This window comes from Globicephala melas, chromosome 5 (assembly GCF_963455315.2).
Source record: "Globicephala melas chromosome 5, mGloMel1.2, whole genome shotgun sequence".
In the NCBI taxonomy this organism is placed as follows: Eukaryota; Metazoa; Chordata; class Mammalia; order Artiodactyla; family Delphinidae; genus Globicephala; species Globicephala melas.
Window position 1 is genome coordinate 69,238,024 of NC_083318.1, and position 25,362 is coordinate 69,263,385.

The 25,362-nt window shown below is 38.2% G+C and overlaps 2 protein-coding genes across 3 annotated transcripts in view; one reads left to right on the forward strand and one right to left on the reverse strand.

Annotated features, from left to right (window-relative positions):
* Positions 1 to 263, reverse strand: part of GABRA2 (gamma-aminobutyric acid type A receptor subunit alpha2) — a 121,844-nt gene extending 121,581 nt beyond the window's left edge. The window contains exon 1 of one of the 2 annotated variants that reach the window (XM_060299292.1): positions 47 to 263. The gene's annotated coding sequence lies outside the window, so the exon portion shown is untranslated. The remainder of the gene's footprint in view (positions 1 to 46) is intronic. The other variant, XM_060299291.1, reaches the window with a different exon arrangement.
* LOC132597293 (uncharacterized) lies at positions 1 to 25,119 on the forward strand. The gene is made up of 4 exons (XM_060298691.1): positions 1 to 54; positions 264 to 1,205; positions 1,339 to 1,406; positions 24,920 to 25,119. The coding sequence occupies exons 1-3, from the start codon at positions 1 to 3 to the stop codon at positions 1,363 to 1,365; spliced, it is 1,023 nt and encodes a 340-aa protein (XP_060154674.1). The 3' UTR covers positions 1,366 to 1,406; positions 24,920 to 25,119.
* Positions 25,120 to 25,362: the final 243 nt, after the last annotated feature.

Below are 25,362 nucleotides of genomic sequence, written 5' to 3' on the forward strand. Positions count from 1 at the left end.
ATGGGAAAGCAAGGGTCCCTGTTGGGACCAACGTGTGCGACCTTACCTGAAACGGCAAGCAGAATTGGGTGTTTTCCTCCCTTTGCCCTGATCTAGAGGAGATAGGAAACTTGAGAGAGAGAGACAGACAGACAGACAGACTGCAGCAGCCCGGCGAGCGGGGAGCGATGGGCTGGTAGCAGCCGAAGGAGAGCGCGAGGAGTGGCGGCGGCGCGAGGAGTAGAAGGAGGCGAAGGCGTCCGTAGTGGCGGTGATGGGCGGAGGAGGAGGAAGAGGAGGAGGGGGAAGCGTTGGCAGGAGCTGGCTGGGTGCGGGGGGGACGCGAGCAGAGGCGCGGTGCGCGCAGGCAGCGGCGGGCACGAGCCCCACGCCTGGAGGAGGAGGAGCCAGGCCCGAAAGGAGGGCTAACGAGGTTCTCGGCAACGCAGGGACGCCCCCCTACCCCCGCCCAGATACCGGGTAACCGCCCACCGCCCGCCGCCCGCCGGGCACCTGCCAGGGCACATCCCCAAGCGGCGGCGAGCGCCTCTCCCGGCGCCCACGCCGCGCCGGAGGAGCGGAGCCCACTCGCCGCCCGGGACTGCGCCCCGCGGCCGCCCTCAGGGACTCCCTGGAGGCCCCGAGGTTCCAGGGGGCTGCTGGTGGGTGCTGGTGCGGCTTCGGGGACGCGGTGTGTTTGTGCGGCCCTAGATCCCCGGGACCTCGCCCTGCCGCCCGCCCCCCAGCGTGCCCTGGCTCCGGAGCGACGTGGCTGCCGAGGAGAGGTACAGCTCCCGCTGGAAGGCGAGGGGACTCATCACGCCTGTACTTGGTCATCAGCGCATCCACGCAGGACCAAGTTCGAGGCATGTTGCGTGGAATCAGACAGCAGGAAGTTTCTCAGATTTCCTGAGCCCTTCTGCTGTACCACTCATTCCTTCACACTCCTGCAATCAGGACCAATTTCTCTTCAAAGCTCTGAGGGCTGGAGACTTCCCTGGAGCTGGTCAGTCAAGTCATCTGCAAATTATTGGGAAACCCGCTCACTCTCAGCAATTCTTTTCCCCAATATCTTTTCACAAACGTCCTCCCTACGTGGAGGACAAACTCAATCAACCGCTCCAAAAAAGTTTACGTACTCCCCACCCTACCCACCTCCACCCCCAGCAGAAAGGAACCTGCTGTGCTTCTACTACCTCTGCAAATTCTTTCCGCAGCGGGGCGGGGTATGTAACATGTTTTGAGGTTTTCCCCCTTTAGGGGTTTTTGCTGGTGTAGAGACCTGTTGTAATTTCAGTCCCATCGTACACTTTCAGCCTTGTGCTTAATTTGTCTCATTTCTCTTCTACTTTATCTGAGGCGATAAAATCCAAACGTGCAACTTGAACAACAACAAAAAGAGAGACATTTTCCTCTTCGTACTGCAGGTAAGACAGAACGTTATGCACATCCTTCTAAAGCAAAGCAGAACGGGTGTTTGTCTCTTCAAGAAGTTGTAATAAATGGTAGACATTTTAAACGAAAAAACAAAAAGTATGCTGATATGTTTCTGTCCCTTTGCCTTCAGGTATATGTCAATATATGCCAAACACTTCAATTTTGTTAGATATGAACCCAAAATTCAGATATTTTTCCTAGATGGTACAGTTTTCATAACAACAGGCACTTCTAATCGCCGGTAAATTTTAGCATTGCTTTGAAGATTATGTGGGAACAGTAAAACCTTTACATTGCAAATTTTTCAAGCTGTTCTTTTTAACCTATTAATCACCACTTTCTAAATGAGCATTTAATAAGCTACAACCTAAACAAACATTTGCTCTACTTAGCTGCCTCTGTGAAGAATGGAACACCACCCAGCTTTCTCCTCCATCATTAATATTCCCTTCCTGACTTGCCCACTGCAGAGTCTAATTGAAATTCACAAAGATAAAGGCATGCCATTTAAAACCTTGCAACTAGGGAATCTAACCATCTTCTACTTAGTGTGAACACTTCACTTCCTACTGTATTTTCCTATTTTCCATTTCGATGAGTCAATCTTTATTAAGATCTCTATCACTTCACCATTTATATTACTACTAAGTTGTTTATATTTTGATAATGAAAGTTGAACAGCCCATGGTTTCTTCCCAACCTTAATTGCTATGCTACAAAATTTCTCCTTCATGGATGTACAATTTTTGTAAATATCTTCATAGATTATTTTCTTACCACTATAGTCTTTTCCTTGGGTGCTAATGACGAATTATGGATTGTAGCTTTAATTGTTTTATCTCAAAATTTGTATTTATTGGAATTTGTTCTCAAAAAAAAAACCTCTACCATTAGCACCCTTAATAAATTTGTAATCTCACTGCCATATGACCCGTTTATGTGGAAGTTCACAAAGTTCAAGCTGTTTTGGATGATTTTCACCGTTTGCTTTTTAAAAAACTATGTTAGAACAATCTATAGATTTGGATATACACTTACTTGAGAGAGACTCAGTAAAAGCTAGATTCAAAAAATTCATTATAAAACCATGATTTTTAGTTCTTCCCCACAAAATGCTTTGCAATTTTATTGAAGCCGGATAGCTGTGATTTAAACTTCAAAGTACATTAAAGGAAATGGAAATCAGAAAAGCCGATTGCAAGCACCGGACCTCTACTTTTATTGCTATATCTTCACTGATATTTCACTGTGTTACTAGTCCAGTCAAATTTCTTCTAGGATTGTCCAGCTTCCACAAATATCTGAAAAATCCAGCCTGATATCCTTCTTTCCTCTCTGTGATGGAGTGCAGCGAACTGCCTGTGATTTGAGAGCCAGCCTGCGTAGGTCATGACTAAGCTCTTCCTACCCACTCCTTGTGGAGCAGGTCCTAAGGCAACCAATCCTGTAGAAGAAGTGACAACTAGTCGGTTACCAGTAAATCCAATCCCGCCCAGGCTAAAGCAGTGCAAAACCTTCTGTTTGAACATGTTTGAATTACTCTCCCACAAATTGGATTTAGGGGGGCGTCACTTCTTATATAGTTCCCATCCCTAACAACCAAGTCCCTAAGGAGATTTCCACATGAGGACGAAGAAAAAAAGAAAATGAAGAATTGGGAGATCATGATTTTGTCTCCTGATATCTCACAATATTGTATAGTTTTAAAATTCATTTAAAATTTAAAATTCACAAAACTGTTCGTGTTTTTTAGCAGATATTTTGTAGAGCTTCCTTTTTTAGGGCTCAGTTATATTGAGACTTGGCACTACTGCTCCAGGGAACTACTACTCCATAATCTATATATAGGGGACCTAATGAATCTTTAGGTTCTATAAGATGTGTATATAGATATATATAATATATGTACATATATATTATATACATACATACATGCATACAGATATACAGATATTTATCTGTAGAAAGACAGATACCTGAACTAATAAAATAGGCATAAGGATTTTAATGAGAATAGCATTTATATAATACATTTCTACAAAATGCTTTCAGTCTCACTGTCTTAGTGAGTCCAGTCATCACTGGTCTTAGTGATGTTTATATACCTTGAAGAGAAGTACCAGAATTACTTCAACAAGAATAGCATCTCACCATATTTACAAATTTTTAAATATCGGCATATATTTCATATAATAAATTTATATACACTTTACATTCTTATGAGTCATTCATTCAAATGAGAATATATATTTGTGAAAAAATAGAAACTAAAGCATAGATTATCCTGTTTTCACAGAATTAAATATTATTCTGTACTTTTCCCCAGAATACTTTACTAATTTCAAAGTATGCTTGGAGTGCAAGTCTGTTCTCACATATTCACCACATTATCATTCAAAAAAAGAAAAAAACTGGAGCAAATACCCATTTGTTAATTCTCAAGTGGAAACCATGGCTTGGTGAAGCTCCATTTTTCCCTGTAAGTTGAATTTAGATAGATAGTTCTAATATGTCCACTAGACTCCAAGATTTTGCAAGAAGAGACAGCTGGAAAGTGGGAGTAACTAGCCTTATAAACAAATAATTCCAAAACTACTCTGTTACATTAATGTATCTAGGTCACATTTCATTACAGCTAAATATATCACATACACTAACTTGAATACACTAATGCACATTACCTTCTTCAAACAGAATAACTCTCTGTTTATAAAATAATTTTACAAACCCTTATCCAACTTGCAAATCAAATATATCATGCATTCTAGTGCATTTCTAAGATATTAAAAGCTTAAAAACTAAAATCCTAGTGATTTCTAAGATTTTAAAAACTACTTACATCAAACATAGATACAAAGTAATTTGAAAGGAAATCCTTTTGCTATCCTACTTCGTGAAATTATAGGCAGAATATTTTCACGTTATTCAGTTGCTTCCTAAAACAAAGAGAACATTTCAGTAATGCAAACCAAAAACTCCCTCATTGCAAAATACACTGTGCATTTCATTGAAGGATAAGCTGCTACATGATTGGCAGCTTTTGCCTGTGAGGCACGTTCCCTAAATAATAATCATTGTAATGAAAATAATAACTGTAAACCTATAATGTCTTCATTAGTATAAAAGCTTAGACCCCATTCTAAATACTTTGCACAAATTTATTTAATTAATCTTCACAAGCAAGAGGTTATTATTATTCCTATTTCGCTGATGCAAAACTTGAGGCACAGAAAGGTTAAGCTAGCTCAGGTATTCCAGTTGGGAAGCCAGGAGTAGAGCCCAAGCGATATGGTTCCACAGTCTCCACGTTTAATTATTATTCTGTATTACCTCTACATTATTCCTTGACAGCCAAAATTTTAGCTTCTCATGTGTAGTCTCACCATTGAAACTTTGGACAAAACATTTAACTGTTGAAGTCTTGGTGTCGTCTGAGTAGTGTAAGTCTGTTAATAACAGCCGTATATTCATTTAACAAGTCTTATTTAGTGTCTGCTGTGTATGTACAAGACCCCATTAGATACCACTACTCAGGATATAATTATGACTAAGGCATGGTCCCTACCCTCATGGGAGCTTATATCAAATTGAAAAGGCATAAAATAATGTATGCTGTTAATTATAAACAAATTAACGACTGAAGCCTATACATGTACTCTAAAAACTTTGTTTGTAAAACAATACTACTTTTACTAAGGGTAACATACAGCATAAGAAAAAGAATGCGACATAGGGAGTGTTTCCTTTAATAATTTACAAATCTAGATGTTACCATGTAACAATTAATAAATGGATTCTTATTATTAAGAACATGATTAAGTACCTTCTATGAAACAAAAAAAAAAGCCCCTAGGCCCAGGAAAATTTTATATCCAGAATAAAAAATAATCTATTTTATGGGGATATTTTCTGAATAATAGCACCTCATCAGGAAAAATCATGCAGAAGAAACCACTAACAATAACAACAACAAAATCAGAGGACAGAGGAAGTCCAGGACCTAATTTGAGCCTATGTACATACATCTCAGGTAGGATAATATTGGTCTCAACGAAGGATTATTCCAATATCATTATTTTTAGCATCAAAGCTCTTCCATCGTGAGAGGAAGAGAGAATATACATATTGTGAAGAAATAAGTGAAATACAATCAGGCTATGATTATTTCATGGTCAGTCAGAGAGACATGAAAGAGAAAATAGAAACCAATTATTTCAAAGAAAAATATGAATAATACCATGGCAAATTAAATATGGATACCAAATAATTTTAAATAATAATATGTAGACCATTTCTACTTTCTAGAGACCTCTTTTATTTGCCAGAGTGACCTGCTCATAGATGCCCAGTAAATAACTGCTGATTTCTTTGTAGAGTTAAGCACTTTGGAACACAAAGTGGGAGCCTTGGTTCCAGAGTTTAAAATGTCATGACCTTTGGCAGTCACAGCTGTGATATATGGTAAATCTTGAAGCTCTCACCATCTCTCACCGCTCCCTATACATCACTGGAAGTCACCTTCTTTCCTCAAAAGGTCTCTTCTCTGGTGTCCTCTATCTTACCACCATCCTCCCACCAAAATTCTGAAAAATGGATTCCCCGAACACACACACATTTACTGTTGCTGAGAACATACCTCCTATCTATCCCCATCATCTGACCCATTCTACCCATTACCAGTCCCATCTCCTGAGCTCTGTCCTCATTTGGACTACTGCAATGCCAATACATAGTAGCCAACTGGTTTCTTTACCTCCAATCTCAGTTTTTTTCAGTTTGTTTCCTACAGGACCAAGAAAAGAGTCTTCCAAAACCAATTTGATAGTGTCTGTCAATCATTTAAAATCTTTTGTTGATAAAAGTATAAGGTGCAAACTTTTACACATCACGTATGATCCCTGTTTATATCTCCAGCCTCAACTGTGATCTTTCCACAGACACCTTGTCACACACATGCACATGCCGGCACGCGCACACACACACACACATATCCATAATTAGCATTCATTTCTCAACATCATCCCGTTCTCTACACTCCCTACAAAGGAAAGTGTTTACATTTCTGTTTCTCTCAACAGCCAGTAGTTTCATGTCGCTATGCTTTTGGTTATCATTGCCCCTTCGACTGGAATGCCATCTTCACATCATCTCCCTGGTGAGCACGTCACGCCTCAGCCCTATAAACTATTTCTTACCCGTCTAGATACAATTGTTCATATTGTCCTTTTGTGTGCCTGCTGAACTTAGCACAGGCATTTAACACGAAACCTGGAATATCCCATTTAACTTATTTATTAACTTTTCTATCTCACACCTGTGAGCCTCATCGTAATCATCTTTACCTTCCTGGTGCCTAGCATAAAACCAGGCGTATCTAATCTTTCAGGAAATTCTTGAGGAATTTATGAAAGAATGAATCAGTGAATGAATGAACAACCTGGTGAATAAATAAAAGAACACATGAGCGTCTGTGCCTTCATGTGTATATGAGAGACAATATTTCTTCAGAGGAAATGAGATGCAAGAGAGTAGTGGTTAAGCGCTCAGACTCTGGTGCTAAGCCTTTCGGTTCAAATCCTAGTTCTACGGCGTAATCACTATGCAAGCATGAACAAATCCCTTAGCCTCACTGTGCTTTAGTTTTCTTACCTATAGAATAAGGAGAATTGTAAAACCAACTTCACAGGTCTTGTGTGAGTGCTCTGAGTTGACACACGTGCACAGAATAGCAACTGGATCACAGACAACACTGCAGTGTTTGCTGGTATCACTGACATGTTTGAAAGCCCTTAGTTCACTGCCTCGGCATTTAGTAGGTGAGATGAAGTTACACTCCTCACCCTTGAATTTATTGCATTTTTTAGTCTTATCTTTCCACTGTATGTTCCCATCCACTTTTTCTCACTAACATTCAGGTTCCCACCTTCACAGAATAATCAGGCAGAGCCCTCCTCATATACCTACATTCTCTTATGTTGCCTTATTTTTGTTCTTATGAATACATGGTTTCCCTCATTCTCTTTCTTTTTTTTCTGCTCTTTTTTCCCTGTCCTCCTTTTAGTACACCATGCCCTCCTTTTTATTCCAGCTCGGCCTGCATTTCCATCTTTTGTTAGTTCCCTAATGTCCCCTTTTCCTCCCTCTTTCTTGATATTTATATATAGCATAAGTCTGCTTTTGTGCACACACTTGTCTAACATATGGATGAAGGTGTGTTTATAAGAGTGCATACAGGCAGGGAAGTGTCTATTTTGTCCAGTGGGAATGTGAGTGTCTGCTACAAAGGTACGGGCAACCCTGTCTGTGTTTCTGTCTGTCGGTCTCTCTATAAACCATGCTATTAAATTATTCAAGTGCATTGTGTGATTCATTATAGGAACTGAATAGAAAAGTCAAGTGACTTTCTCTTTTGAACTGGCTACTGGTTTTCCTGCAATAAAGAGATTGCCACATGTTGGATCATTTGTTTAAAAGAGGCCCATATCTGTAACATCCAGAGAGCCAAAGACACTAATGTAGAAGTTTTCAGCCACTCTGCCAGCCATGCCCTAGATTAAAATATGATTAGAAGTTGCTATTCCTTTTTTGTGACTTCCAGGTCTCTAATATTCCCATGCTACTCAGCTGGAAGAGAAAAAAGTAAGAGACATTTTTGTGTTAGGAGTTAGGCGTTAACAAATTATCTTTAAAGAATATTTTTTTGGGGAAGCTATTGTAAAAGTGGCTTATGACAGACATTAATGCTGTCTGGCAAATAGGGCCAGTTTCCAGCCTAGATGTATGAATAGACAGAATTTCATTACTTTCCTTGAAATTAGAGGTGACAATGGAACTTTCTCTGACCAATGAAAGTTGAGCAGAAGGGACACAGGCCATTTCCAGATGGAGGCTGGGTGAGCCTGTGTTCATTCTCCCTGCTGTCTCCTCCATCATCTGGTCGTAGCCAGAGATGCTCCAAATGGTACCTTAGTGGTTCCTTGAGGAGGGCATCCTCTGAGCTAAGATCAGAGCTCCTAGCTGACCTGCGATGGACATACAGAATGAAATAGAAATAAATATTTGTTGTTTTAAGCCTCTAAAATTTAGGATGGTGTTTAACTTGGCCTCTCCTGACCACTGAAGGATGAAGAGAAAAGGAAGTTTTGTTGTGTTTTCTTTTTCTTTTAATTTTTATTGGAGTATAGTTGATTTACAATGTTGTGTTAGTTTCAGGTGTACAGCAAAGTGAATCAGTTGTACATAGACATATATCCACTCTTTTTTTTAGATCCTTTTCCCATTTAGGCCGTTACAGAGTATTGAGTAGAGTTCCTTGTGCCATACAGCAGGTTCTTATTAGTTATCTATTTTATATACAGTAGTGTGTATATGTCAATTCCAATCTCCCAATCTATCCCTCCCCCACCTTATCCCCTGGTAACCATAAGTTTGTTTTTTACATCTGTGACTACTTCCATTTTGTAAATAAGTTCATTTGTACCTTTTTTTTTAAATTCCACATATAAGCGATATCATGTGACATTTGTCTTTCTGTGTCTGACTTCCTTCACTCAGTATGACAATCTCTAGGTCCATCCATGTTGCTGCAAATGGCATTATTTTGTTCTTTGTTATGGCTGAGTAATATTCCATTGTATATATGTACCACATCTTCTTTATCCATTCCTCTGTTTATGGACATTTAGGTTGCTTCCATGTCCTGGCTACTGTAAATAGTGCTGCAATGAACATTGGGGTGCATGTATCTTTTCAAATCATGGTTTCCTCCAGATATATGCCCAGGAGTCGGATTGCTGGGTCATATGGTAGTTTTTAAGGAACCTCCATACTGTTCTCCATAGTGGCTGTACCGATTTACATTCCTATCAACAGTGTGAGGGTTTGTTGTGTTTTCTTTTTAATATGAAATATTGAATGATGGAGTGGCATACAAAATATTTTCTGGCAGGGAGACTTTCTTAAACATCCTGAAATCACAGCATATAAATAGTTGCTTACCGAAGTCTGAACCAATGGATTTCTTTGATTTGGGGTAACACTTGTTCTTTATTTCCATCTCTTAACGGTTCTTCGCTTTCTTTCTCCACCTAAACACTCAGAGGGGTTGAGACAAAGTCTAAGGTGGTTCCTGACAAACAGTTTCTCTGAACCTTTGCTTCGTCCTGCCCCACAGCAGCACAGACACTGGATGTGGTGCATACAGACACTGGATGTGGTGCTGATGAGGACAGAGCATGGTATTCAATGAGTGCCAGCAGGAGCTCTGATAACCAAAACATCTGTCAGGTTCCAGAAATGGGATGGAAAAATGACAAAAAGAGAAGGGATAAGAAAAAGAGGATGACTGGGACAACAACTGTTAGATGTTAAAGTGAATGAGAGGTGGATAGGAAAACTGGTCCTGATGAGGAATTCATGTTAGGAATATGTCTCTGTGTCTACTACATAAGGAATCAACAAAAGAAATTGACTCTGACCTAAATATAGTGAGAAAATTTTAAAGCCATTTGCAGAGATTTCCAACCAGGTAGAAAAGGCAAGTTAGTCACGATTTTTAATTCTATTGTTGTCATTATACAATTCACAGGAGCAAACATTTCTAGATTCAAATTTCTTTTAGCCAATCAACTTCATTCAAGTACAAACCATTGCAACAATGTAACATGAGAAGAAAAATATACTTGTCTTGAATAAGCTCTTGAAAGACCCAGAAACTATGATTTATCTCTCTTCTTATCACTCACTGTAGTTCTCATATTGTAGATGCTCTGTAAGTGTTAATAGAAGAATGTAAGGCTGTGTCAAGGAGTTCATATATGTTGTTCACTGTAGCTCATCTGTTCTCCCCTGATCCATTTTGACCCTCACTAGCCTGGTCTCCATGCAGTAGTCTGAGTTGTCTGTCCAAAATACAGATCTGTTCATGTCACTGCCTAACTTAAATTCCTTCACATATTTCCTATTTCTCATAAGGTCAGGACCAAAATCCTTATCATGGCCAAAGTTAGTCCCAGATGCCTTGACGCCTGCCTGGCCTTGAACCATTGTTTCCTTTGCTTCATCAACCACAGCCTTCTTCAGTTCTTGGAATGTACCAGGCTTCCTACTGCTATTTCTCCTCCTGCCATAGGTCACTGTAGTACCTATCTCCTCTGCTGGAAAGTTCTTACCCCTTCCACTCACCTGATTTGCACCAATTCATATTCATATAAAAAAAATAGGAAGCTTTTCCTCAAGAAGCCTTCTCTGACATAGCCTCCCCACTTGTCTCTGTTAGGTTCCTTTGTTATATGTGCTTTCTCTTAGAGAACTTGTCTCAGTTTTTTTATTGATATATGATTGTGTGTCACTATTTGGTTAAAATCTATTAAGCAATCATGCTGTATATTCCATGAGCTCAGGAGCCATGCTTATTTTTACTTAACGTTGTACCCCCTGCAATTAGTACACTGCCTGACAGAGATAGTTGTTGAAACAAATAAAGGGATAAACAAATGTGTAACAAACACAGGTTTAGATGTATACATGTTGCTTTCAAAACTAGCATCTCATATCCTTATACATAAATCTGCAGTTCAGTAACTTGGATTGTTGCCACATTCATAAAGAGTCTATGGAGAACTAATAGCTGAACTTCAGGTCACAGCCTCTCTGCATTTATGAAAAATGAGAAGGGACACAGTGTTGGGACTGAGAGGGGAAGCGGAGTGGCTGGGAGAATTAATTCAACCAAGGCAGGCCAGCAAGAGGAAACGATAAGAAAGATAATGGTGTATTGGTTCACAATGAGGAAAGCTGTTTCTCCTCATCCAGTAGCATTTGGTAATGGTGGAAGCCAGTGGATTCCTTACGTCAAAGAATAAGACAGCAAAGAATGTGGAATACCTAGGTTCCAGTCTTCAAGAATTCATCATCCCAGCTTATCTGGCCTTAGTATATTCTGCCTGGAATGGGGTGATTTATCCTTATTTAGTTTGAATGCAGGACTAATTAGCAGCCCCATATGAACTATCTGGATGTGGGATCTATAAGTATTCTAAAAGGATTTTTGCCATATAGGAGTTGTAGTGGATGGAATATAAGATACCTTTTATTTCTTATATATTCTTATATCTTGAAAACTCTGCTTATCTACTAACAGAATAATTTCCCTAGGAATTTTATTACAAATAGGAATTTTCTTTTTGTATCAGTTATTCCTAACTCTTAAGTCAAATGAACTGTTTATCTGTCCCATATCCCTATAAATCCAAGTGTATGCTCAGAGAAATGTATTTTACATATTATAAATATAAAATGAAATTAATATTTGCACATATATATATATTTATAGCACAATCTGAACTAATCAATTAAGACTCAGCGGTCAGTAAATTAATCAGCTGCTGCACAAATCTGCCCTGCCACCTGTTTTCATATATAAAAGTTTACTGGGTCATAGCCATGCCCATTTGTTTAGGTATTGTCTAAGAGCTGCTTTTGTGCTTCAGTGGCAGATGGAGTAGTTCAACAGAGTCTATGTGGTCTGCAAAACTTAAAACATTTCTATCTGACCCTTTAAGACAAAAAGTCTTCCAACCTCTGAATTAAGTCAGAGTTGCACATAGGATCTGAGCAGCAATTTAGAAAAATTGGGCCATATAACAGGATGGTTCTTACATCCCTTCCTTAAACAATTTCTATTTGGGAGGCACCTTTCTAGCTCCTATGGGAATATGTTCAATTAGTATCAAAAAATGCCTTGGTGAATCAAATAGTTATATTTTTTTCTGAAAGAATTGAAAGATATTTTAATATACAATTTATAGAATGTAAAGCACTACCCTTGTTCCTATTTAAAATTAAAACCAGAAAAAAGCAGGACTTCCCTGGTGGCGCAGTGGTTAAGAATCCGCCTGCCAATGCAGGGGACACGGGTTCAAGCCCTGGTCTGGGAAGATCCCACGTGCCGTGGAGCAACTAAGCCCATGCGCCACAACTACTGAGACTGCGTGCCACAACTCCTGAAGCCCGCACGCCTAGAGCCTGTGCTCTGCCACAAGAGAAGCCACCGCAATGAGAAGCCTGCGCACCACAACGAAGAGTAGCCCCCTCTCATCACAACTAGAGAAAGCCTACGTGCAGCAACGAAGACCCAATGCAGCCAAAAATAAATTAATTAATTAAAAATACAGATTCTTAAAAAAAAAACAGAAAAGAACAATGTGAACACCTTCAAGAAACAGTTTGATAAAAGAACATGAGATCTGCACCAAAAATCTAAAATAAGAGGTCTTGTGTGCATCTTCCATTTTGGTGAGTGTTCTTCCCCTGTGCTCCCATACCATCCTCTGCTTGCCCACACTATACTACAAAAATATGTTCACCTATCTCCACAAGAGGAATGTGAACTCCTTGAGGATAGGAGCTAATGATGTATTTCTGTACCCCCTTCTGGGTAGTACAGTAATGAGTTCTCAATAAAAATTTGTTGAAAGAAATGATAAAATGAAATATGGATAGATGGCTAGGTCAAATAAACATCGTTATTCTGCATGATTATACCAGTGATTCGTCATAAGATACTGAAGCAGGTTGAGCTGGAGAGATGAAAATGTGTTTTGTGGAGATAAACACCTTCTTACTGATGATTCTGTGAACACGCATGTTGATGTTACCTGTTCTTGTTACTTAGCAGAGGAATTTCCCAGTGTATCAGCACAGTTTATGTCTCAGGATTGTCCTAAACATTTCTACTATTTAACTCACAAAATGTACTGAACTAAACAACCACAGATAACAACCACAACTTACATCCATTGACGTTTTATCAAAGTACCTGAAAGCAGAGAGAAAATGAAATTGAATTTAATTAAGAAGAGATTGGATTCTTTATTCAGGTATCATTGCCTACCAATGATCAAGCAATTAATTGTCTATGAAATCAAATTCTAACGTATTGGTCTCTCTGCAGATGATTGTGAACTCTTGGGCATTGACTTTTGTACTGTTACTTGGTAGAAATTATGGGTATCTGAACAAAACATGGAGGTGGCTCTGGAAGAGAGAGAGATCTCCTTTAAATGTACAGTAGGAACATTGATTTACTGCGTGAAAATATCAGTGCAATGACTTAACTATTCTTAACACTAGTTAAGAATTAACAAAACTTTGGAGGAAAATAAAGCAAGACGGTGCCATTTTGTTCCTGTAATATTTTTCGTCGGTTATAACTGCTCCCAAGGATGGATCCCACCCTAAACTCTGAAAATAACTAGAACAAAATAATGTAGAGTCTCCTGGAACCAGTTTAATTACAAGACCTCAAGTCAGTCTTGCTGGGGTTCCATTCTGTCTGTCTTTGTAGTTGTAGTAACAGAGTCCTTTGGTTGAGATTAAGTTCCAACCAATTCTTGGTTTTGGTAAGTGGCATGGCACTTAATTCTTCCACACCTGACTCCTGCTCTGATTCCATCTTTAATATCCCCTCTCTTTAAATAATCAGTTATTGTTTCATTTCTCCTAGTCTTCCTGGGACCTCAATCACAGTTGTGAACTCTGTGTCCCTCTAGCTCTGTTCTCATTTCCTTGTTTATTCTCTTCCTTTACATTTTCTTAGGGTTTTATCTAACAGTGAAAAAGGACCTGGCCCCTTAAACAGCACTATCCTGGAGAAGGCTGACAAAGTTTAATGGATAAAGAAGTGTTTGGACTTTAGAGAATCATAGACTCAAGTGTTCACAAGGGACCTTAAATGCCCTCTAAACCTATCCTCCCATCCCCTTCTACCTAGGACCATGACTGATCTATAAGGCTGAATAACTTCAAGATCCTATTGATTTTATTTATTAAGTCATCCAGGAAATCAGGGAAGAATCTTCTCATTACCACCACCCCAGAAGCTGGTTTGTTCATTATATTTTCTGGTTGTAATTAACTTTAAATGTTTCGGTATCAGTGGTATGACATATGTGTATGGACAAGTTAAATTTAACTAACATTCTAGAAGAAGTTAATTACCCTAAGAAATGTCTCAATATGAAGCAACCCCTTTGGGTTATTGATTTGCATAAGCCTTAGGAAAAATAACGTTTGTTGATGATAGCAATGGGATTTGAGATATGTGAAAAGTTAAGAGGAGTTTAAGAGGATCCAATGTCCTTGCATGAACAAGATGCAAGAAGTTCAGCAGCAACCAGTGTCCATGGTGCAGCAGGCCATGTCTAAATTCTTTGACCTGGAGACACCTCGCCACTGGATCCACTTACAAATACTGCAGATCCTGCCATCAGAACTTCCTGTGTCCCCTTCAGAGCAAGTGTTTTTCATGGATGATGCTGGTCTGTGAACCTGTGGGCAAAAGAATAAACCTCTCTGAATTGAACTAAAAGGAGTTCTATGACTGTGCCTGCTTATTAATAAATACCTTTTATTTGGGGCAGATTTTGGCTTAAGAATTACTTTCATTGTAACTTAACATCTGATAGAGAGGTTGCAGGGTAGGGGCTGCCTCTAACCAGGGGTGGTTACTGATGTTTGCCGGAAGAACCTGACTTTACTAAAGGACCAAACTGGTTCTGGCACAGTTGGGTGATTTGAAACTGTTCACAGGAACTGTAGAGTTTGAAGATGAGAAAACAAGGAGTGAGCAGCTGATATTAAAAAAAATGTTGCCAGGGCTTTACACTTGGCGTAGGGTTAAAGGTAGCAATAGTGACACAGTTTGGCTGGAATGGGTACAGAAAGCTTACTCACATCTGAGCCTGGGCTCTTGAACTTGGACAAGGCCTCCCTGGGAAAAGAAACTTATAGTATAGGTAGGAGAGCTTGGGGCAGAAAAAATGCCTTATTTCTAGAACACTTACTGATAGTGGAAAGCAACTCTTGAACATGGTTGTTGGTATATAAATCAGAGCCAGAGATATTTTAGGTCTTAGCTTCCTTCCCCAAAGAAAGCACACCATGCTAGCATGGGTACGACTGGAATTGAAAGATTACCGATTTATAGCCATGGATCAGAGCTCAAGAGAAAGATGAAAGTTTAGCACGTCTAAAACTAGCCAAAAAAGTCATTAGATTCTATTAGATTCTCTACTAGGGGGAGGGCATGATTAATGAGTTAATAACCAGGGTTGGGAAGGCTAGAACATTGCAAGAACAGGAAACCAAGCACAGCCTTACACCATCTGGCCTTGGGAAGGTCTATACTGCCCCCACTCACAGATTGACACTTATATCAGAGCCTATTTGGAGAAAATTAACGTCCAGTCCCCTCTCTCCCCTCATTCCCCATCTTCTCTTTCTTAAAAAGCAGCAGATTAAAAAAAGAAATGCTTCTACTTCTTTCTTTTGGGCTGAAACCCTGCCTGCAACCACTGGGTGCCAGGGAAGGGGAGCTACCATGACAGACTTTATTTTCTTTAGTCAATTACTTTTCATAAGAGTTCTATCACATTTAATATGGTAGAAGTAAAGAGTTTATAAACAGTCTTTTTTCAAGTTAAAATAAGTAGTCTATAGTCACATTTAAAGAATTTGGGGGAAAATGTAATTTTTCACTCATTTATAAATCATCCAAATTAAAAAAAAAATGTAAATGGACACCTAGTCCTTGTAGTACATGGGCTCTGCATAAGCGAAGGAACCTGGCTGTATAGCCCAAGATATTTCCATTTAATGGCTAAATAATTAAAATAAGCAGTTAATTTATTACATTATCAACTATCTTTACAAAGAACTTTTCTTACTGCATTTGACAAACTCTCAATCAGCTTCATGCAGTAGCCATGTAGCGAGCATTGTTAAAAGAAAGTGAAAGAAAATGTGAGAGCGAGATCCTTAGTTCATTTTGGCTGCAGTAATGGAAGCAAGTTCTCCATTTTTAGTAAAACTTAATAATAACTCACATTTATCAAACCTCTACACTGTGCATGACACTACTCAGAGAACTTCAGATACAGCATCTCACCAGTCTATCATAACAGCCCTTTCAGATATTAGCTCTGCTTCAAAGATTAGGAGAATCAGGTTCAACCTGGCTAAGTTATTCATTCAAGGTGACAGGGCCACTCAGAGCTGTGTCATGGCTTTCAGAAGCACTAGACATTTTTTCCTTTGTGGGCCCCTTTGTAAAAAAAAAAAAAAATTCAAATAATAATAATAAATTAAAATAAAAGAATATTTTGTTAATTGAATAAGTATAAAGATGATTATTACCCAGGCTGGATTCACTGTTACATGTTCATTATTCTTATATTAAGTTGTTTCTTTCTGATTTTAAGAGAATTTAAAATTAAAATAGACACCATGCCTACTGTGCCTAAGAAGTAAGTTGGCCCTGCAGACAGAGGATTCAAACTCATATCTATGGAGTAAGTTAAAAAAACTACATCCTAAATCACCAACGTCACCTACTTTTCCACTTCTCCCAAACTTTAAAAAAAATGTATATTAATGTAACAGGCTTAGGCTAAATTCTATGAGTTTGTAGAATTCCAGTTTCTTTTCTTCCAAGATAGAACACTCCAGAATTAGTTCGGGAATGTACAAAGAAAATTGTCACCACATTTGTAATGCTGCAAAGTGAAAGGAAATGTTTTGTTCATAATCATATGAACTCTTCAAGCCATAAAGAACAAAGATGCTTAACCTATCTTTAACATTCATTTCTGTGTTATTGAACCAAAACTGCCTGCAGGTGCATGTGGCTATTTAAAGGGAATTGTAAATCGCTTTCATATCTTACTAATGTAGTGAGGATGTATAAATAGTTGCACATGGCAGATAATTAGTTTATGCCAACACATTATTGTGCTTATGAGCATCTGGATATCAACTACTTGGCAAACCATCCAAAGGAAGTTATTGCTAACAAAATACTATGAAGTCATTTGCAAAATGCTGAGGGGTGAATATTCAAGTGACAAAAGGAATATGCTAAACTTGTGCTAATGTATATTAAGATTTAATTTAAATAAGGAAATTCAGAGAAAAAGTATGCTTCACAATCAGGAAATGGTGTACTTAATATTTCTTGGGACCTGTTTTCCTTTTATTACTTTCTTGTTAAATAAGAAGAGAACAAATGCATACATAAAAATACACATATTATATAAATTGCACTTTTTCTACTTTACAGAAAACACTTAGAAAAACATTGGAAATCTTTATTCCTAGAAAAAAATATATATACATACATATATGTGTTTATGTTTATTATGCCATACTCTTTAAAAATTCTAGAAGAAATTCTAGGATACTTTGTCATTCTTTCTCTTGTCAGGCAGTCTGAAATCTGTCCACCCACAGAGAAGGCTAAATTGCCTAGAGCCCTTGTAAACTGTGGGCATTGTTTTCTCTTATACCCCATGTACCACTCAGCTTGGAGGTGGCTAGGGCTCCTATTTGGTACTCATTGCAACATCCAGACCATTCTCTTCCCTACTATCAAAAAAACCCAGCTTCTTTGAAGCCACTGTCTTCAGTATGTAGCCTCTTATCCACTTTTGCTGCTAATATTTTCTACCTTTCACCGCTTTTTATTATCACCTCAATTCCCATCATTCTGTAGGTAGGTAAGACCTATTGACACTGGAACCGTTTCACCGAACACACTCTTGACTTTTCTTACCTGACTCAGATTCCGTGATGCACCATCTTATTCATTGCCCTACCTAGACCCCTTCACTTACCCCTCTCTTACTTTGTTGAACTAATTTGGGAAAACCCCAATCCTCTTTGAATCCAACTCTCGACAGACTTACTTGGTGCCGGCAACTGAGTAGCTGCATGTGCCTATAGAGAAACACAAAATGTCATGATCAAAACCCTCAAGTGGACCCATAGTGCACCAGGGTAATCCTATTGTATTTCTTTAGACAGCTTTCTCTCACTCTGCTGCATGATTATTTCATACCTTTTTTTCAAAATTTTTATTGGAGTATAGCTGTTTTACAATGTTATGTTAGCTTCTACTGTGCAGCAAAATTAATCAGCTATATGTATACATATATTCCCTCTTTTTTTGGATTTCCTTCCCATTTAGGTCACCACAGAGCACTGAGTAGAGTTCCCTGTGCTATACAGTAGTTTCTCATTTGTTACCTATTTTATATATAGTATCAATAATGTATATGTCTCAATCCACATCTCCCAATTCATCCCACCCCCTCTTCCCCCTGGGTATCCATACATTTGTTCTCTATGTCTGTGTCTCTATTTCTGCTTTGCAAATAAGATCATCTATACCTTTTTTTTAGATTCTACATATATGCATTTATATACAATATTTGTTTTTCTCTTTGTGACTTACTTCACGGTGTATGAAAGTCTCTAAGTCCATCCATGTCTCTACAAATAACCCAATTTTGCTCCTTTTTATTGCTGAGTAATATTCCATTATATTTATGTACCATATCTTCTTTTTTTCTTTTTTATTTTTTTTATTATTTTTTAACATCTGTATTGGAGTATAATTGCTTTACAATGGTGTGTTAGCTTCTGCTTTATAACAAAGTGAATCAGTTATACATATACATATGTTCCCATATCTGTAAGATATCTTCTTTATCCATTCATCTATCAATGGACATTTAGGTTGCTTCCATATCCTGGCTATCATAAATAGTGCTGCAGTGAACATTGGGGTGTGTGTGTCTTTTTGAATTATGGTTTTCTCTGGGTACATGCCCAGTAATGGGATTGTGTGGTCATACAGTATTTCTATTTTTAGCTTTTTAAGGAACCTCCATACTGTTCTCCATAGTGGTTGTATCAATTTACATTCTCACGAACAGTGCAAAAGGGTTCCCTTTTCTCAACACCCTCTCCAACATTTATTGTTTGTAGACTTTTTGATGATGGCCATTTTGACCAGTGTGAGGTGATACCTCATGGTAGTTTTGATTTGCATTTCTCTAATAATTTGTGATGTTGAGCATCTTTTCATGTGCCTCTTGGCCATATGTACGTCTTCTTTGGAGAAATGTCTATTTAGGTCTTCTGCCCATTTTTGGATTGGGTTCTTTGTTTTTTTAATATTGAGCTGCATGAACTGTTTATATATTTTGGAGATTAATTCTTTATCAGTTGCTTCATTTGCAAATATTTTCTCCTATTCTGAGGGCTACCTTTTCATCTTGTTTATGGTTTCCTAAAAGGAATCCAAATTGGAAAAGAAGTAAATCTGTCACTGTTTGCAGATGACATGATATTATACATAGAAAGTCCTAAAGATGCCGCCAGGAAACTACTAGAGCTAATCGATGAATTTAGTAAAGTTGCAGGATACAAAATTAATACACAGAAATCTCTTGAATTCCTATACACTAACAATGAAAGATCAGAAAAAGAAATTAAAGAAACAATTCCATTCACCATTGCAACAAAAAGAACAAAATACCTAGGAATAAATCTACCTAAGGAGGCAAAAGACCTGTATGTAGAAAACTATAAGACATTGATGAAAGAAATCAAAGACGACACAAACAGATGGAGAGATATACCATATTCTTGGATTGGAAGAATCAATATTGTGAAAATGACTATACTACCCAAAGCAATCTACAGATTCAGTGCAATCCCTATCAAATTACGAATGGCATTTTTCACAGAACTAGACCAAAAAAATTTACAATTTGTATGGAGACACAAAAGACCCCAAATAGCCAAAACAGTCTTGAGAAAGAAAAATGAAGCTGGAAGAATCAGGCTCCCTGACTTCAGACTATACTGCAAAGCTACAGTAATCAAAACAGTATGGTACTGGCACAAAAACAGAAATATAGCTCAATGGAACAGGATAGAAAGCCCAAAGATAAGCCCATGCACCTCTGGTCACCTAATCTATGACAAAGGGGGCAAGAATACACAATGGAGAAAAGACAGACTTCAATAAGTGTTGCTGGGAAAACTGGACAGCTACATGTAAGAAATGAAATTAGAACACTCCTTAACACCATACACAAAAATAAATTCCAAATGGATTAAAGACCTAAATATAAGACTGGACACTATAAAACTCTTCGAAGAAAACATAGGCAGAACACTCTTTGACATAAATCACAGCAAGATCTTTTTGACCCACCTCCTAGAGAAATGAAAATAAAACCAAAAATAAACAAATGGGACCTAATTAAACTTAAAAGCTTTTGCACAGCAAAAGAAATCATATTTCATACCTTCTTGTCTCTCCTCAGACACCCACAACTCCTTCCTGCCTTTCTCTCTGCTGATTATTTTGCTTCTCAGGGAAAATAGAAGCAAAAAGATAACAGGGAGATTTTACATGCTCCCACCAACAAATCTAAAATGCTATGTGTACTCATGTCTTCTACTTGTACACTGGCCTCTGTTCCATCCTGTCTCCCCAAGAGCACAACTTCACTCATTTTCCCAATTTGATTCACAGCATGAATTTTTCCATGACTACAGGTTCATTCCCATTAGCAGACAAACATACTATAATATACTTCATTAAAAATAAACAAACAATAGCCAAAATCCTTCTCTTGAACCTGTATTCTCCTATAGCTACTGCCTAAAGAATTTGCTTCTCTTTTAGCAATATTCCTCAGAAAAATTCTATATTCAAATTTTCCACTATTTGTCTTCCAGTTTTTTTTTCTTGGACTCATTTTGGCCCCAGTTATGAAAAGCTCATGTTAATGACACCAATGGCCTGCATGTCACCATTTGTAAGGATCACTTACTTCTCAGAATTCACTTCCTTCCTCAACAGCATTTGAAATAGTGGCTCACAACCGTCTCCTTGAAATACTACCTTTACTTGACCTCTTGGACACCACTTTGTCTACTTATTCTCCTACTTCTCTGGCCATCACTTCTTTGTCTCCTTTGCTGAATGCTTCTCATCTTCTCTACCTTCAAACTTCAGAGTTGACAAGACTCCATCCTCAGATTGTATTTCCTTGCTCTCTGTGCTCACTCTGTAGGTAACCTCATCCATTCATGGCTTTAAATACCATCTATACATACACTGAACCTCCAGTCTATGTCTCTACCTTAGAACAATTCCTGAATTCCAGACTCATATATCTATGTGGTTACTTAACATTTCCGTTTGGATATTTAGTTGATCATGGCATTAAAGACCTAAATGTAAGGTCTTTACATTACATGAAAAGTTGATCGCATCCAAAACTGAACTCCTGGTATTCATCCCCCAAATATGTTCTTCACATAGTCCTCTCCAGCTTCATAAATGGCAAGTTCATTCTTTACATTGTTCAGATCCAAACTGCAGAGTCCTTTATGCCTCCTCTCTTTTACCCATCTATCTGCAAAACTTCTATTCTTACCCTGAAGATATCTAGAATTCTTCCCATGCTCACTAGCTCTACTGTTCAGTCCAAACTAAACTCTGTTACTCGGACTATGAAAATTGCTGATAAGTGTTCTCTCTACATCTATCCTGGCCTCTCTACAGCCTATTCCCTACACAGCCACATCTCTGTGTAAGAGGTGCTTCGGCTTTCCTCCCAGCCACTTGGAAGCTAAGCTAATTGTACAACTAGCCCTCAGGGGATAAGGAGTGGACCCCAGATCTCTCTCTCTATATATATCATTCTGACCAGTTTTCAGCATTTTTCATTTTTTTCTAAAGTCACTCAAAAATAAATGGTATTTCCAGCCAGAGTAATATATACATATTTAAAACTCCAATATTAAAGAGATCTGTACTGAAAATTTAAACTCTGCTTCTCACCCCTAAGTTGCTCCATCTCAAAGGTAAAAATGTTTAACCCTTTAACTGATTTCTCTCTCTCTCTCTATATATATATAATATTCCTCTATATACAGGTAAAATGCATAGATTCGTATTTTCTGGTTATTTGATTTCAAATATTATCTACAGAGTTCCTGCTCTGACAATTTTAGGTCTCTTAAAACTCAACCCAACTTTCTATCTCACTGGTCCTATTTAGGTTTTTTTTTTTTTTTGGTCCTATTTAGTTTTATCACTATTTCTAGTTGAATGAATAAATATTGCATATGTGATTATGCCTCGGTAAATATTTTGCCCTAGAGAGCCAAGTAGAGTAATTCTTATTCCATTTTATTTCTTTTACAGTATTTTCTTTTTCCCTAAAGTTTTAATTATCTTACATGTTCTTGACTATATCCTGAAATGTTTTTTCAATCACTCATGGTGTCAGAAATTCTACTGAAGTCATCTCTCTCTTTACTTTTTTTTTTTTTTTTTTTTTGCGGTACGCGGGCTTCTCACTGTTGTGGCCTCTCCCGTTGCGGAGCACAGGCTCCGGACGTGCAGGCTCAGCGGCCATGGCTCACGGGCCCAGCCACTCCACGGCATGTGGGATCTTCCCGGACGGGGGCACAAACCCATGTCCCCTGCATCGGCAGGCGGACTCTCAACCACTGCGCTACCAGGGAAGCCCCTACTTCTTTTTTCTTTTTTTAAAAAATTTTTAGGTGTTTCCAGTTTTACTGAGAAGTAACACACATCACTGTATAAGTTTAAGGTGGACAGCATGATGGTTTGATTTACATGTATTGTGAAATGATTGCCATAATAAATTTATTAAACATCCATCATCTCATATAGATGCAGTAAAAAGAAGAGAAACAAGTTTCTCCTTGTGATGAGAGCTCTTAGTATCTACTCTCTTAATAACTTTCTTATAATATCATACGGTGGTGTTAACTGTAGTTGTCATGTTGTACATTACATCCCTAGTACTTATTTACCTTATAACTGGAAGTTTGAACCTTTTGACCATTTTCCTGTAATCTCCCCTCCCCTTAAAACTTTTTTTCTCCTGAAGACCTCCCTGCTGGAGTCCTTATTCTCCTCATCAGTTCTACACTGATTGATAGGATTTTTGACAAAAATATTTATTTAAGTTTCATTTCATCACCTGTAACAAAGAGTTAGGACAATTTTTTACATATCATGCTGGGTTATTATGAGGATTAAATGAGCTATATAAGAAAATACTCTATCAACTACATAGAGCTAAAAATGCATGATAACATTACTACTATCATTATTAAAATTGCCATTCTCATGTTGAGTTATCAAACCAGCTTCACAAATACAAGATACTAAATTCAAGACTTCAGAGAGAAGAAGCTCTTCCATCAATAACTGCCTGGCCAACCCAGGTTAGTATCTGGTTGGTAGGCAGCATAGCGTTTAAAGGAACACAGTTTGTTATGAAAAGACATGGATTTGAAACTTGGATTTTTCACTAACTGACATTAGTTAAGTCATACATTAGCTGTTGTAACAAACCCAGGAACATAATAAAAGTTCACCTCTAAATATTGTTTTTATTTTCTCTTGTGATTTGACTTGAATTTTAGATTGAAAAGCTCTGATTTTTTTTTTTCCAGCTAAGTATCTTGAAAAACTTTCTCATTTAGGACACTGTGGGAAACTAGAAGAAACACCATCTTTTGACATTGTGAAATCAGGCACCCAGGATGGGAATTTGAACATTTTCTTTTTTTTTTAATGATTTATTTAATATATTTCTTATCTCTCTCCTACCTTCTTCTAGCCCCTCTGTTTGCTGAGATATCAAGTCAAAGCTAGCATGTTATGTTTGAAAAAAAATTATGAAGATTTACTTTATTAGTGAGTTTCTTGAAGGATCTGCTCTGGACAAATGTCTTAAGTCTCTTCTCAGGAAACACTTACATCCTATTGCTGCTCACACTGGTTGCCCTAAAACTCACTCCTGGGGTCCCCCATCTTCAGTGCTGCTCAGTAAAATGTCAGTTTTAATTACCCCTAAGACACTTCTATCCGGCCATTCATTTTAACTTCTAATCCCTGGTGTTTTTTTGCTGCCAATAAAATCAAGAACTATTGAGTTCAGTGACAAATTTAAAAAACTAATTTATTCAACATTATTGAAAAAGACACTAAATTTTTGTTATCTCTCACTCAGGAGTTTTTTTTCTATAGAAACCCAGGTTTTGTTTTTGTATGTTTGTTTTCAGGAATGTTATATGAATTTCCTCAAAGAGGCCACACTTTAATAAAACCAGGCATGTATTCAAATGTATTTTCAAAATAGTGTACCTACCTTTTACCTAATAAACAGTAAAATGACTCTCTGAAGTGTTTTTTGTTTTGTTTTGTTTTTGCGGCACGCGGGCCTCTCACTGCCGTGGCCTCTCCCGCTGCGGAGCACAGGCTCCGGACGCGCAGGCTCAGTGGCCATGGCTCACGGGCCCAGCTGCTCCGTGGCATGTGGGATCCTCCCGGACTGGGACACGAACCCGTGTGCCCTGAATCGGCAGGCGGACTCTCAACCACTGCGCCACCAGTGAAGCCCTGCAGTGTTCATTTTATCATTTCTTTTCATCAGGAATTTCTCCTGAACTTAGGAGGGAGAAGAAACAGCCATGCTTTCTGGCAGCTGGTCACTGGCCCCTGTTAATATCTGATTTGGGACTTATGCAACCTCTAGCTCTTCCCTTTTACAAAAGAAAGTTGTTAAGAAAGTTAATCTGATAATTCTCTGACCCACAGATAAGCAGCAGAAAAATGCATGTCACCTTGTTCAGCCCAATGGAACCCTTGCTGGTAGCATGGGCCATGACAAGACAGGACAGACTGGAGCCACTGGCCAGGACTGAAGGCTGAACACAACTCCATTTCTCCAGGACAAGCTCCTCTACTCAGTGTTTCTACAACTCTTCTCCAACTTTTTTTGAAAACTGATAATAACAATAAACACTACCTGACATTTGCAAAGAACCAGAACTTTTTTTCTTTCATTTTTCATTTCATTTGACCTACTCTAGGGAAGACAGATAAATTTACTCCCAGTTTACAGAGGAAGAAATTGAGACATGAAAAGATGTAGTGAGACAGTGCAGGATATCTACCTGGAAGGATTGATAGGAGGATGAAATGGGATTAGTATAGTGCCTATAGAGTAAATATTCAAAAATGCTAACTATTTTACAGGA

What these genes read in the sequence shown, in the direction of transcription:
- LOC132597293 (XM_060298691.1), top strand. Translation starts at nt 1, where the DNA reads ATGGGAAAGCAAGGGTCCCTGTTGGGACCAACGTGTGCGACCTTACCT. An exon ending in GTGCGACCTTACCTGAAACG is followed by an intron (nt 55 to 263) that starts GCAAGCAGAATT and finishes TGATGGGCGGAG; the next exon opens with GAGGAGGAAGAGGAGGAGGG. An exon ending in TCTTTCCGCAGCGGGGCGGG is followed by an intron (nt 1,206 to 1,338) that starts GTATGTAACATG and finishes ACTTTATCTGAG; the next exon opens with GCGATAAAATCCAAACGTGC.